The sequence below is a fragment of the Cricetulus griseus genome, chromosome 3, assembly GCF_003668045.3.
Source record: "Cricetulus griseus strain 17A/GY chromosome 3, alternate assembly CriGri-PICRH-1.0, whole genome shotgun sequence".
Lineage (NCBI taxonomy): Eukaryota > Metazoa > Chordata > Mammalia > Rodentia > Cricetidae > Cricetulus > Cricetulus griseus.
Genome location: NC_048596.1, coordinates 223610297 through 223631748, shown reverse-complemented (window position 1 = coordinate 223631748; position 21452 = coordinate 223610297). Strand labels below are relative to the sequence as shown.

General features: G+C 38.0%; 1 protein-coding gene across 3 annotated transcripts in view; it reads right to left on the bottom strand.

Moving 5' to 3' along the window:
* Usp6nl (USP6 N-terminal like) overlaps window positions 1-21452 on the bottom strand; it is a 135687-nt gene that overhangs the window by 7050 nt on the left and 107185 nt on the right. For all 3 annotated transcript variants that reach the window (XM_027405161.2, XM_035442832.1, XM_035442833.1), the window contains 4 exons: window positions 18585-18679; window positions 17968-18033; window positions 17774-17873; window positions 15178-15330 (listed from right to left, as the gene is read on the bottom strand). In XM_027405161.2, coding sequence (XP_027260962.1) covers window positions 15178-15330; window positions 17774-17873; window positions 17968-18033; window positions 18585-18679 — 414 coding nt within the window. The remainder of the gene's footprint in view (window positions 1-15177; window positions 15331-17773; window positions 17874-17967; window positions 18034-18584; window positions 18680-21452) is intronic.

Sequence of the window (21452 nt, the reverse complement as noted above, 5' to 3'; positions counted from 1 at the left end):
AATTAGCATGAAAAAAGATTTCATTTGCAAGAACTATAAAATATTTTATCTATTATTATGAAACAGTTTTGTAAAACTTGAAAATAAGGCTTTGCCAGGCAGAGGTGACATACATCTTTAATCCCAGTACTTGGGAGGCATAGGCAGATGGATCTCTGTGAGTTTGAAGCCAACCTGGTCTACAGAGTGAGTTCCAGGACAACCAGGACTGTTTCACAGAGAAATTCTGTCTCCCCCACCCCCCCCAAAAAAAAGAGAAGAAAAGAAAAGACTGCTTTGTTTTCTTCAAATATTCACTTTAATGACCTATCTGACTGATACTATGATCTGCATGGGGTTGCTGTGAACATGGAGATGTGATATTTTCACATGGCCCTAGCCACCACAGTCTTATTATTTCGTTTTGTTTTGTTAGGGGGTGGAGGGAGGGATACCATGTTTATTACTCTTAGAATTCTCATACCATGTGGTTCTTTATAGAAAGTTTTAATTGATACCAAACAGTTATAGATCCACTTCTTTAGGATATTTTAAGAAAAATCCAATGCCGTGCTTGGAGGGAGAGAATGGGTATCATAAACCTTTAAATACACTGCCAGCATCAGAACTGTGCAGGGCCTGGGGAAAGACTTGGAGGGTAAAGGCTGCCAAGCCAAAGGACTCAAGTTCCAGCCTTGGAACCCACATGACACAGACAATAAACAGATGTGGCAGAGCACTGCTTAGCATGTATAAAGCCCTGGATCCCATCAGCAGCATTCCAACCCTATAAGGCCCTGGATCCCATCAACAGCATTCCAACCTGATCCAACCCTATTTGATTCAAACAAAAGAAAAGAAACAGGAAAATTAAAGTGGTAAAAACAATTTAAAATCTGGGAGTGGGATGGTGCAAAGCAGAGAACAGTGCCAGAAAGAGCAAGACCTTCTCTCTGAACAAGGGCCCAAGAAGGTCAGCCGTCCCAGGAAGAGGCCAGGAAACTGAATAGGTCACAACACGAGGACTTGGGGTTTTGTTCTGAGTTAACTGAAGAATTCTAGAGACTTTTCAGCAGATCAGTTCTATAATCTGAGGTATATCACATAAGTTATTAGACTAGTAAATGACAAACAACAACGATAGTCACAATTGCTAACGTTCATTAAGTAATTACCACGTGTCAGTCACCATTCAAAATGCTGTGCATACAGCATTAACAACAGGCGTGTAATTTCATTATCTCACTATGTGAGAAAACTGAAGCAGAGATGAACTTGCTCAAGGGTTCATGGCTAGCAAGTAGCAGATCCAGATCCAAACCCAAATCTGACTCAGCATCTTCACTCTCCCCTTATACTCTGCTGCAGTGCAAGCAGTGAGACCAGTTGCTTTGGACACTTGAATGTGCTTACTGAGTTGGTAAGATGTGAGCTGGGAGGCAATTAGCAGAGTGAAGGGTATCTGCTGCTTTAAACACAGCAGAGCACACCACTCGGCAACTGTGACATAAACAGGGTTCCCACGTGTCTCTTCTATGACCAAGCTACTTTATAATATTTACAAAATCCTTTCAAGTGTTAACACAAACTTGAAAAGGCTGGCATTTGAGAGTTTTTGCTTATGAATATGGGAAGTGGGTTAAATGCCAGCCGAGGGCAGATCATTCTTAGCTTAAAGACCAAATAATAAAACAAAATCCATGTAGCACCCCAAAAAAGTGTTTTTATTTTTAAATTAGTTTAGTCAGTCCCAGAAAACTACATGACTGTCATCTTCTCTGCCAAAGACAGTGACTAGAACCCACACTGATAATCAAAATGACACAAAGACCTGCAACACAAAGCCCTAGTTTACAACTTTGCTCTAGTCCCAACGCTGGCAATTCCAGAAGAGTAGGATTCCATGCTAGTTAATACCCTATCAGATGAAGCATCGGCCAGTCAGCCAAACCCCTTCTCAGATGCAGACTGAGTGGGACCCTGATGTGCACACAGCTGCTAAGAAGCAGGGAGACTGTGGTACCAATTGGTAGAAGAATGCTCACAACTGCAATGTGATAGAAAAAGTACCTACATGCTTAATTGGAGGGTTTTTTAAATTACGAAATAAGATCTGATGGAATAAGGTATGTAACATAAAATAAATCTATAAGTCTACTGCTATGCTACTATTTTTTTAAAGATTTTATTTATTTATTTATTTATTTATTTATTTATTTATTTATTTATTACGTATACAGTCTTCTGCCTGCATGCCAGCGGAGGGCACCAGGTCTCATTCAAGGTGGTTGTGAGTCACCATGTGGTTGCTGGGAATTGAACTCAGGACCTCTGGAAGAACAGTCAGTGCTCTTAACCGCTGAGCCATCTCTCCAGCCCCAACTATGCTACTTATTACTTATTAAAAATTCTATGTAGTTCTAAGTCTGCATCTGAGGCACAAAGGCAAGGAATAAGCACTAGTTAGTGCTGGTTAATATAACAGAAGTGCTCTCAGACAAAGGGTTATTAATATTCCTTAGCTGCCATAAACATCTGCTATGAACATGTAGTAATTGCACAATGTTTTTCAATAGGCCATTAAATAAGGAAACATAGTTTTGTGTAAGACTTGCAGGCCACATTTTTAGCATAATCCTAAGTATCCTGAAGACCCTGTCAAATGTTTTACTCTATAGATTATGTTAACAGTATTTTTCTGACTACGAGATAAGGCAATCTCCATAAAGCTGGTACTAGCAACCATGTACTTTGCTTTCTACACGCTCAAGCATCCACTTCCAACTCATCCACTCATTGCTTCTTTCCTTATGGAGATGTTATGTTTACTGCTCTGGGACTAAATCATCTGGCTTTATTACTTTCAAAATGTTGAAAACTAGAGTTTTCTCATATCCATACTTTTACAATTCTACAAAGGTGACTGACAGGCACAGTTGACCTTAGTTGACCTCATCAAATGCTGAGTTCCAGAACCCTCGCTCCATCCATTACATCTAAGAAGGTGACCACTTAATTTTCTCATGCCAATTTTATTTTTTTCTTAAAACACAGAAGCAAAATCTAAATGGAATATTGCCTACACCAGTCAGATGTTAAGTGTCCAGTGCTCCTTGGCTTTTCTCACTCAACACAGAATCACTGGCTGAGTTTCCATTGCAAGATACCAAAGAAAGGCAAAGAGACAGCTAGGGTGTATAAGAAAGACCCAAAGAAGAAGAGCTTTGACAAACCAGAAGTGAAGGAAGGTGGTGGGGAAGAAACTGAATGAAGATGAGAACAGATAAAAGAAAACACATTTAGGCACAGACATCCATGTTTATTTTGAAAGCCTTTGAGTAAAGTAAAAAAACGGATGCACAGTGAAATATGGAGCTGTAAGTAAAAGGTCTGTATTTCTTAGAACAAGGAATTTTTAAACTAGAGAGTAAAAGATAGACTGAGATGGGAACTTCATACAGGCATAGGAAAGTTTACTTTTTCAGTGTAAAGAACAAGAAATATTTTTAGCTCATATTTTATTTAAGTAAGTACAGAAATATGTCTTAGGAAAACTGACTAATACTATATGCATCTGACAGTTGGTGTGAGTCTAGCCTTCAGCAGCTGAGCCATCTCTCAGCCCAATATATAAATCTACAGATTGTATAAGAATTGAAGGAGAGCTGGAGAAATGGCTCAGCAGTTAAGAGCACTGGATGTTTTTCTAGAGGACCCAGTTTCAATTTCCAGCACCCACAAGACAGCTCACAACCTTTGCAACTGCAGTTTCAGAGAATCTAGTGTCCTCTTGTGGTCTCTGTGGGCATTGCATATGTGCGGTACACAGACACACATGCAGGCAAAACAACTATAATCATAAAATAATAAGTTAATAAAATCTAAAAACAATTTAAGAATAAAAGGAAATTTTCAATCTTTTTCATATATTTCATTCATTGAATGGATAAGAGACCAAAATGAACACTGGAACACGATGTCTGTGTTTTAAAATATTCAAGAAAAGCTCCTCACACCAACCCATAGCACATTTTCAGCACCCCAATGGCTTTTCTTTTTGTAACCCTTCAGAATATCTACATCAGTACAAGAGTGTGAATCAGAGCAATGGCTGACAGGCTGCAAACTCTAATTACAACATCCACAGTTCACATAGTTAAGAAAGTAGAGTCTTATACAATATCTAATTAACCCTCAAGTGACAAGCCCTCATAAGGTACCTGTGTGTAAAGCCAATGGCCAATATAGTAAATGCGCAAAAGCATTTAGAGGAAATGGTCTCTTTGTTCCCGTAAAACTTTTCAATAAGGAGGCCTTAGACAGGAATATAAGAAAAGTGCCTCCTAACATGTAAGTGCTTAAAAATCAATTCCTCTAAATGTTAAAAGCAGTGAAGCAAGCGAGGCGGAGTGCTTTATATTGAGGGAGGGGCTTCCCAGGTGTCAGGGCTGGGAGGCAATGCCTCGGGTGCTTAGCTGCAAACTGTGCACTCACTCCCACTTTCTTCGGTGCATGGGGAAGAGACTAATGGATACTTACAGCACAGCGCATGTCTGGTACTGTTCTATTGCTGTGAAGACACACATGGCCAAGGCAACTCTTATAAAAGAGGACATTTAATTGGGGGCTTGATGACAGTTTTCGAGGGTTAGTCCATGATCAACATGGCATAAAGCAGACAGGCATGGCGCTGGAGCAGAAGCTGAGAGCTTTACATTCTGATCCACAGGCAGCAGGCAGAGAAGACAGTGACTGGGTCTGGCATGAGCTTTTGAAACCTGAAAGCCAGCTCCAAGTGATAGATTTCCTCCAACAAAGCCACAGCTCCTAACCCTTACCAAACAGTTCCATTAATTGGTGACCAAGCACTCAAATATATGAGCCTAGAGAGCCATTGTGGTTCAGTGTCACTACAATCAATGTATTGTGTTCTTTACATCCCAGTGATAGTCTGCACAAAAGCACCTGTAGAGAAAGAGAAATAAAGTGTGGAAAGATCAAAGAGAGAGGGACCAGACAGGGTCCAGAAAAAAAAAAAAACAGAACAAGGGAAGGGAAGGGAAGGGAAGGGAAGGGAAGGGAAGGGAAGGGAAGGGAAGGGAAGGGAAGGGAAGGGAAAGGAAGGGAGTGAGTGTATGTTGGTAAAATGGGAAGAACCAGAGAGGAAGGAACAAAAGCTACATGAAGCAAGAGATGGAGGTGGCCCCGGGGAACCTATGAGTGGGGCTCCCCAAATAAAAGCAGGTTCTAAACAATGTCTCAAAGGCCTCTCAATTCCAATAGCCAGACCAAACCTAGCCTCTTTGTCAAGCAACTTGACCTCTCTACTATGAAATTAAGAGGAAAAACCTACATGATTTCTACAAAGTTGTTTTTTTGTCTTTTGGGTTTTTTTTTTTTTTGTTGTTGTTGTTTTGTTTTGTTTTGTTTTTTGGTGCAGATTAAGTACTCAACTTTTACTGAGCCAAGGAAATACTGTGTGGAACCCATAAAAGCAGCAAATGTCACTATCGGTTATGTTTTTACGTTCTAATAAGTGTCCTCTATCAGAAAAGTAGATTTAAGCAAATTTGTGAGCAGCCACCTAGACAGACAGACAGACAGACAGACAGACAGACAGACAGACAGACAGACAGAGACACAGATATGGTCTTTGGTTTAACTGATGTCCACATACCCATTACTCCCAAGCAACTGTGAGCAGAAGACTCAAGCACAACAGATATAAAAACAGATAGATGCCTTATGTAGGGCATTTTAAGTCAGTCTCAGGCTTTCAAGCTAGGACTCTTCTCCATAAACAGACTAATGGCTTAGCTCCCTCTACTGATGTTTCCGCTCAGCTTCATGGCAAAAATTTACTTTCTCCTTCTTCCTGAAAACACAGAAGGTGAGTTCTGGCCACGTCCTAGCAGAGGTTTGTGTGAGGTCATCATATTAATGGCACTTCACCCACGTTTCAGTAGACTAAATGCTAACAGTCCTCTCTCCCCATCCACAAGAAATGTAACTTAATATGATTTAGGACAAAACCACAAGTTTATTTCCCTTTTTGTTTTCCTTTGTTTGTTTAGCATTTTTGTCTTTTCTACTCTAACTTCTCTAAGAAGATAAAAGGGTCTTTTTTCTGTCTTCTCAGGCCCGTCCATTTCTGGTCTTACTTAGGGCTCTGTCACCACCCAGTGGACACCTCACACTACTACAGAGAGGCAGTGAACTGCCTCAGAGGGTTAGCAGATCTTAGAACCCAGTGAGAGATGTGGCTACAGAGTGCTCTTGAGCTCTTCCTGGTGATCCTACTTTAAACTGACTGGCATGTACAAACATGATACAGAATGGCTCATTCCCTCTCGCCCCCACCCCCATTTGTTCTGTGCTAACCTTTGGTATACAGATTCTACTGTCAAAAAGGACTAGAACTTCAAAAGGCTGTCTGCTTCATGCCAGGCCCACTGTCAGCACTAATGATGCTGAGATGTGGTCACTGCATCCAAGGGACACACATACTAACGTGAGTTCTCAAACACCAAAAGCAGGAAGACAGACAGGTGCATGTATAAGCATTTGGTTCAGGCACTAAGTACAGGTGATCAATTCCAGAGTTTTGGGATCCTCTGGGCATGCGGAGAAGGCTTTAGGTGGCTAATAATGCCTAAGTCACATGTGAAAGCTGACAGTTTAGTCAAATGTATTTAGAGACAATTGGTGGGTGATATTCAGGAATTAAATGTTGAAGAAGCATATATACAAACTGATGTTAATGCACCTCCTGCTATACTCTATCAGTAGAAGCTGCTTTAACAATAAATGGCACTGCTCTAGAATCACTCTGAACTACCAAAATGCCTATCGTTAGCAGTGGGATGATCTTGGACAGTTATTTAACCTTGATTCCAAGTTTCCTGGTCCAAAAGCTATAGATTAGTAATAATGATGCATAATGACAATGAAAATTGTTTATAGTTCTTCCAAATAAGAAATAAATAAAACAAGAAAAATTTCTATCAGGTTGAAAGACCCCAAGAAGGAAAGGCCAGAAGTAAACAACAATGAAACGCAAACCCTGGTGAGAAGAAGCAGGCTTTCCTGAGAAGACTGGGGTGGTATGCAGCTAGAAGGCAAGGCATCTATCTAGACTGCTTGCAAAACCATGAAAAGGACACCAGCCTGGACATAGCAAACCAACAAGCAGGCTCAGTTAGGGTCACTGCTAAGAGCTCAAGAATCCTAGCATGTATGGCAATTATGACCCAATCCAAATTTGTTAACATCTTTCAGCTCTTGAAGATCCAAACTTAAGCATAGAAAAGTAAAAAGAATCAAGCACCTGATCAATTCTGCATTTTTATTTAAAGAATCTAGCATTATTTTTATTTTAAAAATATATAAGAGTATTTGACTATAGTTGGTCTTTTTGTACTAATTTAACATATGTAAATGAGTTATGGGATTTGAACTTTTGACTTTAAATGAAGACACTGAGCACTGTACACTCAGGAAACTTAAGATGTCACACAGTCTTGGGGAGGACTGTTATTGCATTGGTTTGTTCTGTTAGATAGTGTTAAGGGCTTGAACAAAGAGCATTGCAGGTGCTGGGCAGGTGCTCTGCCACAGAGCTCCTGCATAGCAATTACGAAATATTTTATAGCTACATGAGGTTTGTCATAAAGTGAGACATTGACATACTGAAAGGAAATTGGATACAATAAATTTATATATATAATCTAAAACATTTGTAGTTATTTATAAATAGAACCAAACATTAGCTAAAATTCCTTTAGAAAAAAATATTAAAATTACTAGACTTAGCCAGGAGGTTGTGTCACCTTTAATCCCAGCACTTCAGAGGGAGAGGCAGGCAGATCTCTGAGTTCAAGGCCAGCCTGATCTACAGAGTAAGTTCCAGGACAGCCAGGGCTACACAGTGATATCCTGCCTTGAAAAACAAACAAACAAACCCACAAACAAAATACTAGATTTTAAAATATTATGCTAACTTCTTTTAATGAAACAACAACCCCCAAAACCCTGGATTTTAATAAAGGAAATGCTAATTGTAAAAGTCTAAATATAGACCATGCACAGGAAAAAAATGTTTTTAAAGACCCAAAATAAAATAAACACAAAATCAAATTTATCAATAAATACCCCATTCCAAAAGGCTGTTGGGAAAAGCTGGGCTGATAATGCAAATGTGAACACTGGGCAAAGACACTCACAGGAGACTCAAACTTTACAGTGGTGTTGCCCCAAATACTGGAAGGTGAAGGAAGATGATGTGGAAAACAAGTAGCAAGGAAAGACTATTCTATATCGACTAAAGGCTTTGGCTTTCTCCTGAAGCACTGGTCTTCCCTACAAGAGTCTGGCCTCTCTTCATCAGTTTCCCAGCTTAGTAAGAAGGAAACAACACAGAGTCAGTGGCCCCAGTTTAACAGACACTGTTCTGAGGGAAATCTTCAGGAGACATTACAAAGCCTCAGAAACACAGAAACTGATAAAGTGCACTGTAGCTTACTGAGTTCCAGAAAGTTGGGAGTTGCATGGAATAGGAGATTTTAAATGACTAAGGAGTAGTGAGTGTTGACCATTTTGCCGTAACAGGAAATACAGAAAAACAGGAGGTCGGGGGTTGAGTGGAGGGAGATAACTGACCCAGTTGCAGTTTGCAGTGTGAGGCGCAGGCAAGTAAGATGCCCACTGACAAAATAGGTTGGAACCATAGGTTCCCAAGACTAAGATCTGGGATGGAAGGAGAGAGTAGAAAGTCCTTCAAAGAGTCTGCTATGATTATGGGCTGCTCAGGTATAAAGAACAGAATAAACAATTTTCAACAGTGTATTTGAGATACGTTCAAGAAAAACAAGTGCAGAAATCAAGGAATGGAGTGGTTAGAAGAGTTGGGAACAAGACTTAGGACACATCTGGAACCCCGCATGAAATGATTCCAAACTGCTCTGAACACACACAAATGCATGCTTTTTTCCCCTGCTCCAGTCAACAGCCGTTATCACCAGTACAAAAGACCATGTAAAGGGGAAAATGCAAATTGGAAGTTCATTTTTTATAAGCTAACCAGAAGTCCAAAATTTTTCGAGGGGGCACATGTGAGGCAAGCACATATATCAGAACCAATGGCAACAAAATGCTTCCTTCCTTTTTTTTTTTTTTTGTGAGAAATTTTATTAGAAAGGGAAGGGGGGAAGGAGAGAGAAAAGAGGTAAAGAGACGCAGAGACAGAGAGAGGACAGAAGAGAAGAGGGAGACAGGAAAAGTCATGTCTGCCCCAGGGGAACAGCAGGAAACAGCGCTTCCTTTCTAAAAAAATTCTATTTCCTATTTCTGAAAATTAAATGTTATTTAAGAAAATGTATTGATTTCTGTGTAAAGGTAATAAGCTATAACATCTGCCCAAAATGTCATTCACAACAGACCAACACATGGTTCCTAACAGCATGTTTATCAATGACTTCATTTGAACAGAAGTCAGTGAAGGAGAAAACTGGTGAAGACAGAAAAATTCAACATTTATTCTGTCTTTTCAGTAAGAATTAGATTTAAAGGTGATCGATCTAAGAGCCCCTGCAGATAAGACAGGGAAAGCTCTTTATTACAGTAAAGTCTATCAAAACACTGTAAAAGCAATGAACTCGAAAACCACGAATTTGTGGTCTCTAGTAAAATATCTGACTTATTCAAGAACACAGTAAATTCTTGCCCCACTTAAGCCAAATGGTGAACCCTTGTATCAAAAAACAAAACAAACAAAAACTCTACATAGCCCCCAAATCTGCATACCTTAGTCAATCAACCAATCAATCAAACAAACAACAATATAAAAGGCAGTCCAGACACAACTGGAAATACTCAGCATGGACTAGACATGGAGAGACACTGGGGGATCACATTGTTACTCTTGTGGATATGGACATGGTGCCATGGTTAAGCTAAAAGAATACCCTGGCTTCATGGACATAATAACTGCAGCTTTTAGGTGATGTATCTTGATGTCTTTACTTTCATTTTAAAATTGTTCATAAATTTAATAAACTGTGTAATGGGCATGCATGTGGTGAGATGGTCACTATAAATTTCCCTACTTGAGTTTATGTTTGAAAAGTCAAACTGTTTCCAAAACTGTTCAAGAGTAACTAAAGCATATAGATAAGGTGAATGTACAAAAACATTAACAGTGGTCAGTCTAAAAACAGCTGGATATTTTCTTCTATTTTTGGTTGTAAGCCTATCCTTTAACCGGTGAGCCATCTCTCCAGTCCAGCTAGATATTTTCTTAACTTGGAAAAGTTAGTTTGAGCTTCAAAAAGGAAGAGGAACAAGGAAGGATTACTTGTTGAAGATATAATAATATATCTAAAGTCTTAGAAACCTCTAAGAGTCACTCAAACATAGTGAATACAGAAACAGCACTAAAACCCAAACAAGCTGGGCATGGCAGTTCATTCCCACTATTAGAGAGGCTGAAGCAGGAGGACTGCTGCTAGCTACAAAACAGATTCAACTTATAACAACAATGGAAAGGGGCTGGGGAGACGGCTCAGTGGGTAAAGCTGCATGGCCTGAGGCTGAGCCCAGGTCAGACACGGTAGAAATTGAGAACCAACTTCCAAAATTTATTCTCTTAATTGTACCTGTGTGCCATCCCACCATACCACATAAAATAAGTAAATATAATCTAAATTTTTAAAAATAGAAATTGAAAAGCTAGCATTGCTCCCAAGAGAATGGGGAACATAGCCTACCTCTGTCTATGTTTTCCTCTCACGACTTGATGACAACCACAGCTGTCAAGTGAGTTGTCAAGTCTGCAACATACCTTGGCACTGGTGGTCAGCTGTCTTTTGGGGCAAGAGGAGATGGGGAGGCTTGAGAATGTACACTAGAAGTGTGCAACAGCCTTAAAAAGGAAACCAACTCTTCCACGGTTCATTAAAAGGTACAACTAAAGTTCATTATAGTAGTACAACCAAAGGTAAAAAGCTTTTCTGTAGTAGAATCTAATTTTTTTTTTTTTGGTTTTTCGAGACAGGGTTTCTCTGTGGCTTTGGAGGCTGTCCTGGAACTAGCTCTTGTAGACCAGGCTGGTCTCGAACTCGCAGAGATCCGCCTGCCTCTGCCTCCCGAGTGCTGGGATTAAAGACATGCACCATCAACACCCGGCAGAATCTAATTTTTAAAATACGATTTTTTCCCTCCACAAAACAATCAATCTTTAAAATAAGTGCAAATCTAAAAACATTAGGTGATTCATTTTTGGCAATTTAATAAGATAACAATGAAGGAAAATTGATACTAAGAGACACTGTAATAGTAGAGACTGTAAAAGTGGAGACCAATAGAACAAAACAGCAAGATACAATGTATTAAATGGTGTTAATCCATGTGGCTGTTTGGAAAATAATCAAAAGGAAGTATTTTATCCAATAAACCAAAGTAATTCCTAGATGAGCTAAGACTTAATCAGACTGTGCTATGCTCTGCTCAAGCCCATGGGAGGCCTACTCCTTTCAGAATGGAGACTGAGAAGGAGTAGAAGGAGTGGGGGATGGGGGGGACACACACCAGTCAGTATATAAAATAAATGAAAAAATGTTACTTAAATAAAATATTTAAAAAACTTAATCAGAAAAATCAGTACCCACTGAAAAGGTTTAAGCATCAAAAAAAAAAATGTAAAAATTATGAAAATAGCCGGGTGTTGGTGATACACGCCTTTAATCCCAGCACTCATGACGAAGAGGCAGGCAGATCTCTGTGAGTTTGAGACAACCTCCAAAGCAATACAGAGAAATCCTGTCTCAAAAACAACAACAACAAAATCAACCAACCAACCAAACAAACAAGAGAAATATTGGAAGGAGAGAAGACCTTCACATATTGTCTTTATTTGTACAAATAAGCCATAAAAAATATATGTGTAAAGAATTTATAATACACAGTATGCCAATGTCTTCCTTAACTGTCAGGGGCCTGTATCCTTACAGAGGGCTCACAGAGGGCAGATAGGGAAGCCGTATGTGCATACCTATCGACAGTGTACACGGGTCAACAGAAAAGCTCACAGACAAGGAGATAAATATGTAAAAAGGATACTAGACTTAGAACTCAAGGAGGTTAACCAAAACAAGAATAGGATCCTCTACCCCAACACTAAAAATATTAAAAACTTCAACATCAGCATGTTTTGTGAGATTCTGCCTTATATTCTTGGCAAGCATCCAACTCGGTGTACTATGGAATTAGCCAAAAGGAATGTCATTCATTATACTTTTAAAAGGATGGCTATGGGGATGGAAAGATGGCTCAACAGGTAAAAACACTGGATACTCTGGCAGAGCACCAATGTTTGATTACTAGTGTCCACTTGGCAGCTCACAAGTGTCTGCAACTCCAGTTCCAGAGGACCCAGTGCACTCCTGGCCCCTCTGAGCACCAGGCACACAAGTATACATGAAGTAAAATACCTATATACATAAAAAGTTTAAAGGATGGGTATGACATGGAAGCATCTTGATACAATTTCATTTCACATCACATCTGCTCCATATGTAGTCTACTGAGAGAGGAAAACAATTGGAGGTTATAGGACAGAAACACTCTGAAAATGAATACTGTTACAATGTTTCTGGTTCTAGTTCCCCACCCCTTTCCTTTTATCTCCCAGGCACATACCCCTCATCTTCCTAGTGAAACTATTTTATATACTAGTTATAAAAATATTTTATAATTGCTATTCCTATAAAATTAAGAGCACAACTCTACAGTTACTTTTATAGGGAGTAAATGAGAAAGTACCACATATGTGACACAAGGTAACCTTTTGAAAAACATCAGTTGTTAATTGGGTGCTAAACAATTATCACCATGATCTACTACAGGGGTTTCAAACTTTACCTCACCATGTACTTGTGCGGATCTTAAATAGTTCTATAGTGTATGTTTTTCTTTACATGTATCTTTTATTAAAAAGTGCCTTAAACTCTTTAATGTAGGCAAGACCATTTAAAACAAATGGTACAATAGGGAGAGTATAGTAATTGCTGCTCTAAGTGCATTTCCTGCTACAGGGGAAAATTAGTGGAAAATAGGCATCATTATTCTGAGCAGGGAGGGCTGACCTCACTTAGCAAAGGCCACAGTTTCCCAAGGCCTATGCTCAACTCAATCACCACTGTGAGGAGGTGTTCTCTCGTCAATTCTAATGACCTCAGCACTCAAGTGTTGATTAAACCCCTCAGTTAAGTCAAAGCATAGTAGTTTGGTCTTCCTGAGGGGAAACAACTCTTCCTGAATATGAGTCTGCTTCCTTTCTTACAAGAACATCAAACAGGGTACATGATCAAGAAATGCCAAACCTAGTTAACATGAATAACTGATTCCACTTTTCATCTATCATCTACATTTTCCACTTTCCTAGCCCCTTACCACACTATCTACTATAACAACACTGAAAAAGGAAAATGTCAAAATAACTCCTTTCAGAAAAGAGAAATCAACCTTGTCAAGTAATATGTAGTAAAAACTTCAGACAAATATTGCCACTCTCACCTTTCTAGGTTTTCTTTATTTTCCCTCTCACTCTTCACTAGCTTTTTGATGTGCCCTGTGGATCTCATACCTACCTCTATAAGTGTCCCTTTTACATTCACTACAATTTGTATATATCCTAGATCTCCTATCTGTTCTCCCAAAGTAAGAAAAACACCTTTCTTTTCAGTTTTCATTCAAATCAACAGCAAAGTTCCCAGCAGAAAAGCTACTGGTAGGTACTATAAAATGTTTTCCAGTAAGTATATAAATGCATTATCTACACTGTGACACTCTACATAGAGGCCTACATTACAGCCAGAAATAGCTGGATTCAGTGTTGGTGATATATTTGGTGGTTCTAGGGCTTCATAGGTAAGCATCAGTTTCATCATTTACAAAAGGGTGTTACTTGTTCTTCTACCTCTGTACTCAGTTTCCCAAACAAGACCATTATTGTAAAAAGCATTTGTGGTTATGGCTCTCCAAACGGGCTATAATCTGTCAATCAAATTTCTAAATTTCAATTTCAACAGAGGTATATTTAATCAATATGTTTACATGATTTTTCCTAAAATGAGAAAGAAAAGCCAGAAGACATGGTTATTAAATGAAAATCTCAGTGACAGGCACGAAATACCTCCCTGTGAGTTACTGGTCAGCAAAGTCCTAGAACCACCCATAGCAACACAGGCTATCACCATTCCTCTTGGTTGAACACCATAACTAGATGGTAAGACCTTATTGCTGAAGATACTTCAGTTTCAGGACACAGAGAAATCAACCTTGATAAACAGGAAATTATCCCCCTTTTAGATAGCTTACAAAATACCAGAATATGCTATGCTGCCTATGGGAAGAGAAAAGACAAATATGTACTTATCCATTGTTAGACCCTGCATGCTACAATACTGGCCTGCTGGGCAAAATGTGCTCGATGTTGCAATAATGTCCTGACAGTTACAGGAGTAACCAACCACTTTCTGATTGGGTATGAGGCCACCTCCAGAGGGTGGATTTCATGCCTGGTTCTAGAAATCTGGTCAAAAGCCCATGACTACCAAGGTTATAAGCCCTAAGGGCAAACTTATTATTTAAATACTCATGCTGCCTAATTGCCTTTTAAATATTTGTGTTTATACAACAGATCTGTGCTGTTCTTAACTTTGGTCAGAGAAGATAACTTTTGTAATCAAAATTCCAATATAGACGCACCCTTGGCAAAGGAGTTACTGGCAGTTGATGGCTACTGAAGGAGAGGAGCTGCTCTCCTTTGGGGGTATGGCTGCTGATAGTTAGCCACCCCTCCCACCCCATACCCCCAGAGGGATGACCTTACACACTTGTAAAACTAGGCAACACTAATTGGACTCAGGAGATAATTAATGACAACTACTTTTAAAAGACACAGAGTTGGAAAGGAGGAAAGAGTGGGGGCACTTGAAGGAGCTGGAAAGAGGTAATGATGGATGGATATGATCAAAACATGCATTTTTTTTAAAAAAAAGAAAGAAAAGCCACAAGCAGCTGGTAAGACACTAATTGATATATGCTCTCACCAAGTATAATGCTTATATCTTAATAACAAAAAGTCAGTGTTAACTGTGTCATGCCTCTGATCCTAGAATAGGATGCCAGGACATTTCTTACCAGGTTCTGGGAGATCTAATTTTGCCCGTTTTAGTTCTGACATAGAAACCTGAAGTTGCTCTATTACAAAATCATCCTCGAAGAAAAAGTCCTTGGCCAGAGTCTCCTGAAGAAATTCTACAAGTTCTTCCATAGACAATTTCATTAGATGTTCTAGGAAAGGATGAGAGAAATGCAAATGCCAGTCAACAGTTCTATTTAGGTTGAAAAGAAGATATACTCTATTTGAGTACAGTGAGTTTTAAAAGAGTATTAAAAGGATATATACACAACTTACATTTAGCATTGTGAACATCATTAAAACCCAGTAGGATGGTATTTTGACATTAGAAAAAGCAGGCTGATCTTATTAGGAGGAAAGACAGAAAGTTGTACATGATCAAATATTTTCTCATTGGTTTAAAAGTGTCTGGGCATTAACACTAACCTACAACAAGAGTTCCTATGATTCAATAAATGTTTATTTATTTCATTTCTCGGCTGGAACTTTAACTCAGACTGATAAGTCTTCTTTAACAAACACAAGGTTAGAAAATTCCCCTCAAAAAACAAAACAAAAGATTACTAACCGTATTTGTATTGGTTCTACTGAGGAAATGAGCTTTATTAGGAGAAAAAAAAAATCAAACTAGAGACGTAAAGTAGAAATAGACACCACTAAGATGTCTCTACCCATACCTTACAAGTAGATGTGTTATGTGCATGGGCATCAACTCACAATACAAGATACACTGTCTGAGCTTGCATTTCTTGCTCTATTCAAAAGCATGCAAATGCTCTCTCTCAATTATTATTAGCAGGGATATTAACTTATTTGAGTGAAATACTAGTTCTAAAGCAATCAGGAAAAAGTAAAGCAAGGAGAATGTCCCTGATTAGGGTCAGCAGTTAGGATATCCAGACAGATTTTTTTTTTTCCATTTTGTTATCTATTTTTTTTAAACTAGCAAGTGACATACTGTAAAACCTTCTGGCACAGTACACAGTGTTTTATTACAGTGTCACTACTGTGAAATGACTAAACCAATGTGGTTATTAAATCCTCCACCATACTTACTTTTGTGAGGAAATCATTTAAAATCTATCTTAGTAACTTTCAGTATGTTATACATAACTACTGACTGTGCTCACTAATCCACATAGTACATCTCCAAAATGTGTCCTGCCATCTAGCGAAACTTTGTAGCCCAAGAGCAACATCTCTGTGTCCTCTGTTCCTCAACATTTATTTCTTTATAAGGCGGTACAGGAAACTCACTGAGGATGTAACAGCTTTGCTTCCTAAACAGTCTAATGATAAACTGGCAAATAGAGTGATTGCTATGCTCAGAGTTTATTTACAAATGATAGTCATACCAAGTAAAATAATTTAAGAGGGAAATGAGAGCTATAAAGAAACATTATACTTCTATTTTTTCACTGTTTAGGGACAATTAAACTATTGTTTAATTAAGATACACTTCTTAAGTATACTTTGATCTATTTATAACGTATAGTAAGATATAAAGAAGGGAGAAGGAGAAGAGAAGAAAGAGAAAGGGCTTTCATCCTGCAATGACACAACCCTACTCTGGGAAGGAAGTATGTTGCTAATGCTTGTTTTGGTGTTGGCTCATATGCTGGGCCATAACTACAGCATTTCTGACAGCCTTCCTAGAAGAGCACAGAGAGCAAGGTCTCATCATAGGTCAAGTGTGGTTAATGTGGCACTGATGTGTTCAGTGTTCAAGTCAGTGACCAAGCAATCTCAATGAAAGCATTGAGTATGGCCAGGAACAGCAGGGACACAACCCATACACTTGACCCCATGCTCTCAAGTGGTTTATGACTTAGTCAGAAGGCCAAACATCATTCAAGAATGATATATGAGAGTGGGGTACACACAAATGTGCATGTACATAACATGAAATTCTAGGATGCCCATGACTTACATCTCTATGGAGTCACAAGGCTTAAGGTTGAAATGAAAAAAGTAGAAAAACTCTCATTTCCTGACCTTTAAGGCCCAACACATCATATCCACAGAGCCCCCGAGACACTGCAACTGAAAACTAAGAGGCCTTTTGTTTTTATTTTGAAAAATCTTGCTGCATTTATGCAGTGACAGACACTTAATGCACTTGCCCCAGAGGCCATGACACTCAAGCCCCATCCAGAGCTTGAAAGTGGATGCACTTTCTTTTAGAGAAAGAAACAGTAACAGACAATTTTTTTTTTTCCCCCAAGCCCACTCACCTAGGAGGCCTGGTTTCTTGCTCTCTCTGCCTTATTACAAACCTGAGACTCAGGCCAACTGGGAGAACAAGGGTCCCAGTGGAAGCCAATGAGAAAATAATATTAGTGACATGAAAAACTGCATCCTACTGTTTAAGTGTGAAAATGAAACTGACAGAGGAGAAAGGATCCAAGACCTCCTGATATAATGTGTCTAGTCCCAAGAATCAGGAATTCTCTGATGATCATCAAGAAAAATTTAGAAGCTAGCAGTAGTTCTCAAAACCATTAAAAAACAGCATGAGGTAGAGGGAGCCCAAGCTAGTAGGAGTTAAAATAAGCCTTATTATTATAAAGTCTCTGCAGTCAAATGTTTCCTTACTTCTGTGTAATTTCAAGATCGTGTAAGACATAGCTGTAAGAACTCGTTCTCCTTCAAAGATATAGATGTCCCATATCCTGAGGGTCAGTGTGAAGGGAGTCTACAAGAAAGAACAAAGCAATGTAATGTACCATTAGTGCTTCCCTTACCCTGGCATGTACTTTCCTAATTGAGGTTTACAAAAATGTACTTACTCGATCAAGAAAACACTGAAAAAACCATTTCATTGTATAAAAACTTGTGTAGATTTCGTGAGAATCCTAAAAAACAAAGATCTCATAATTTCTGAGTTGTAGCAAACAAAAGAGCAATAGTAAGGCAGCTGTCAAGGTAAGCACATAAACATCTCATTTCAAGTTTTTTTCATACTTTCTCTGTTTTCCAATTCCTTTTTTGAGTCTCCAAATTCAACTAATAAGAATTATCACAAGAATTGTGTCACCACAATAGGACTTTAACACAATCATTAGGATATTCTGCAGTGAACTGCTTCACTGCACCATTATATTTTATAGTAAAGCATGCATGTGTTTCACAAGGAAGCATTTTTATGCTTCTTATAATGCATACAATTTAAAGCCTAAAAATAATGTAAAAATCACACATTTGTAAAATCTTTATTAGTAGTATTTATCAGCTTCATAGAAGTAATCTGAACCTATGAATTAGGACTGTGGTAGTCTTCAAACAATTGAGGATTATGACTACACAGTGAGCTAACCAGGAACAGGAAACCCAGGCTGAATTTAACTAATTACTGCATCCTCACTCTCAGAGTAGGTGGCTATAAATGAGTGACACATCTACCTACCAAGTGTTGCTTAAGTTTGGACAGAAATTTATTCAGAATTTTTTCATGATGTTCTTGAAATCTCAAGAGTTTAGGAAAACCTTGGACAAAAAAGCCTAGAACACAAACAAAAAAAATAGTATTTCAGCGACAGTACCAACAAAACCCCTAACTTAAAACGTAACACATTGCATTTATAGCTGTCAAAATAAAAAGAACCTCCCTAGTGACCAGGGTGTTTTTCTTCCCCATCATGGAAGAACTTTGGATAGTAAAAACTTTTAGGTAGTACTTGTTTGCTAACTACCACCTTTACTTTGTAGAACTGATAAAGAGGAAAACATATTTCTAAATTAGGAGGAAAACTTTAACAGCAAAAGACAATAGAAACTGAATTAATTCATCAGCCTCCCTCTCCAGTGCTGGCTGTGACTGTAAAAGCTGTTCACTCTTGACAACCACTCTGTTCTACTGTTAATGCCTTTCACATCTTACTACATTTTTTCAAGTATACACTAACAATTTCATTAGTGTGTCTCTACATTTTTTAAAATCACTTTAAATTCTTTTCATAAGCTATAACATCAGCTAAAACATGCAGGTACTTTAAGTTATACCAAAACCTATACATAATACATTGTAATAATTGTAAATGGTAAATTAGTGCTAATTTGCATACTTAGCTCACTGAATTTACAACTATTTTTATTTGTAAGTTTCTTTCAGACATTTATACAATCCATTTCGGAACATATACTCAATGGATTTTATTTCTGCAATTAGTATTTTCAAACCTAGTTTCCAAGCACATCTTGGAGATTTTAATTGACATCTTTTGGGTTTTCTAAAAAGCCAGGGAAAGGTATGTCATATACATTCTCCTTGGGTATTCATTATTGACAATAGCTTATAAACATTAAATTGTCTTTCAGATTTAATGAAACCTATTTTGCTTTAATTTAGTTTCACATATTTGTTTGATATTCCTCCATATAACATGTAATTTAAAAAGCAATGGTTTTCTAAACATATCAGCAAGTATAATGAAAGATCCTAATATACTGAATTAGTAAATTTTCTAACAAAAACCCTTAACAAAATATACATACAGTTTTGTAAATGTAACTTGGCACTGGTTAATAAAACTACACAAAATTCACACTTGTGATTTTCATGGAAGTAAAGCCAAAGCAAAAAGCAATGGACCCAGTGTGCTTCAAGAACTCAGGGACACAGCAACAAAACACTGCACTTATAGTTTGTGTTCAGTTTTGAAGATGTGTGTAAAAATTTCCAAAGATTATGTTCTTCACTTAGTAATAGTGTTGTTTTGTTTACAGTAAAATGATTTTATCTGAAAATCTTTATCTCTCCATTGGAGCCACTTTCATGGTCAATTACATAGGAATGTGAGATTGAAAAAGAAAAAAAAATCTAATTTCTTTTTTTTTAAAGCCAATATACTTCAGTAAGAACCAGCTTAAACATGCCATGATTGTCTAACATTTCTTCACTCTTGAGTGACAATATGAGCTCAGTATTTTAAATTGGTCTCTGTCCAGTTCCAGGTTGATCCCATACACTTACAAGTGATAAACTTTTACACAGAAAATACAAAGAGCAGAGGTAACCTCCAGTCACAAAACTTCATAGGTCTAGAGACAAATTATCCCTCAAATACAAAGTCACCTATAAAAACATCCTAAACTATACTGTAGGAACAAATAATAGGGCTGTAAAATTAACACTGTTTAAAGATTAGACAGTGATAGTTGAAGTTAAGTCACAAGAGGTTTAAAAGAAAATACCATTTTCTAAAATCAGATGAAAATAACACCACACAATTAACCTATCACTAAGCAGGAAACACTCCACTATATTACAGGACAGTTTGGCAACACCATCACACAGGGAGCCCAGAGAAAGACCGATGATAATGATGGGCTCTTTTTGTCAAGATGTCTTTTTAATTCTACAGTTTACTAGATAGTAACTTGATACAGTAGTATATTTCACTTCTGGAGTCCATTTAAGGCACTCTAAGTACTCAGAATCAGTTACTATACAGGTATCTGTTAAAATAACTATCCAGGAACATGGGAAGTAAGACAAAAGCACATACATATACACACCCTTCTTTAAAAAGTTAGCCTGGGCAGGGTGAAGGTGGCGCACGCCTTTAATCCCAGCACTCGGGAGGCAGAGGCAGAGGCAGGTGGATCTCTGTGAGGTCCAGGCCAGTCTGGTCTACAAAGCTACAAAGAGAAACCCTGTCTCGAAAAACAAACAAACAAGCAAATAAAAAGTTAGCCTGTCAGATTTACTATATAAAAAGGTTATGGAGGACCCTAATTTTGAAATATTTAAATGAGCATTCTCCTTATAAACATAAATACTCACACAATGAACCTAAGTCTTTGTGTAGCTGATGCTGGGCATTGAAGTCAGTGCCTTGCGTATGCTAGACAGGTGCTCTATCACTAAGTGATAACCTCAGCGATTCAGTTTGTCTTAAATCTGCTATTACCACAGAGAAGACACTAGAAACAAAACAGCACATAATCCTGCATTATGGGACAAATATCACTTTCACTCCTAAGACAAGTTGCAAAATGCAAACTCTGAAATAAAGTTTAGTGCATTTTCTTGGCAAATATAAGGAGAAGGCATTAAACTCAATCTGTTAATTTGAAAACAAAAAAGGTACAGGTTTTGTGAAATACTAATAATCAAGAGGTCAAAACATGTTATTAGCCTTTTCCTTAAAATGGAATAAAATGTAAGGCTCAAAGAACTAAAAGCCACATCTGAAATATGAAGCTACTTAATTACTACGTACTCTTTCTTTAAATACTTAAATGTCCTTTCTTGATTAATATTCTGCAACAA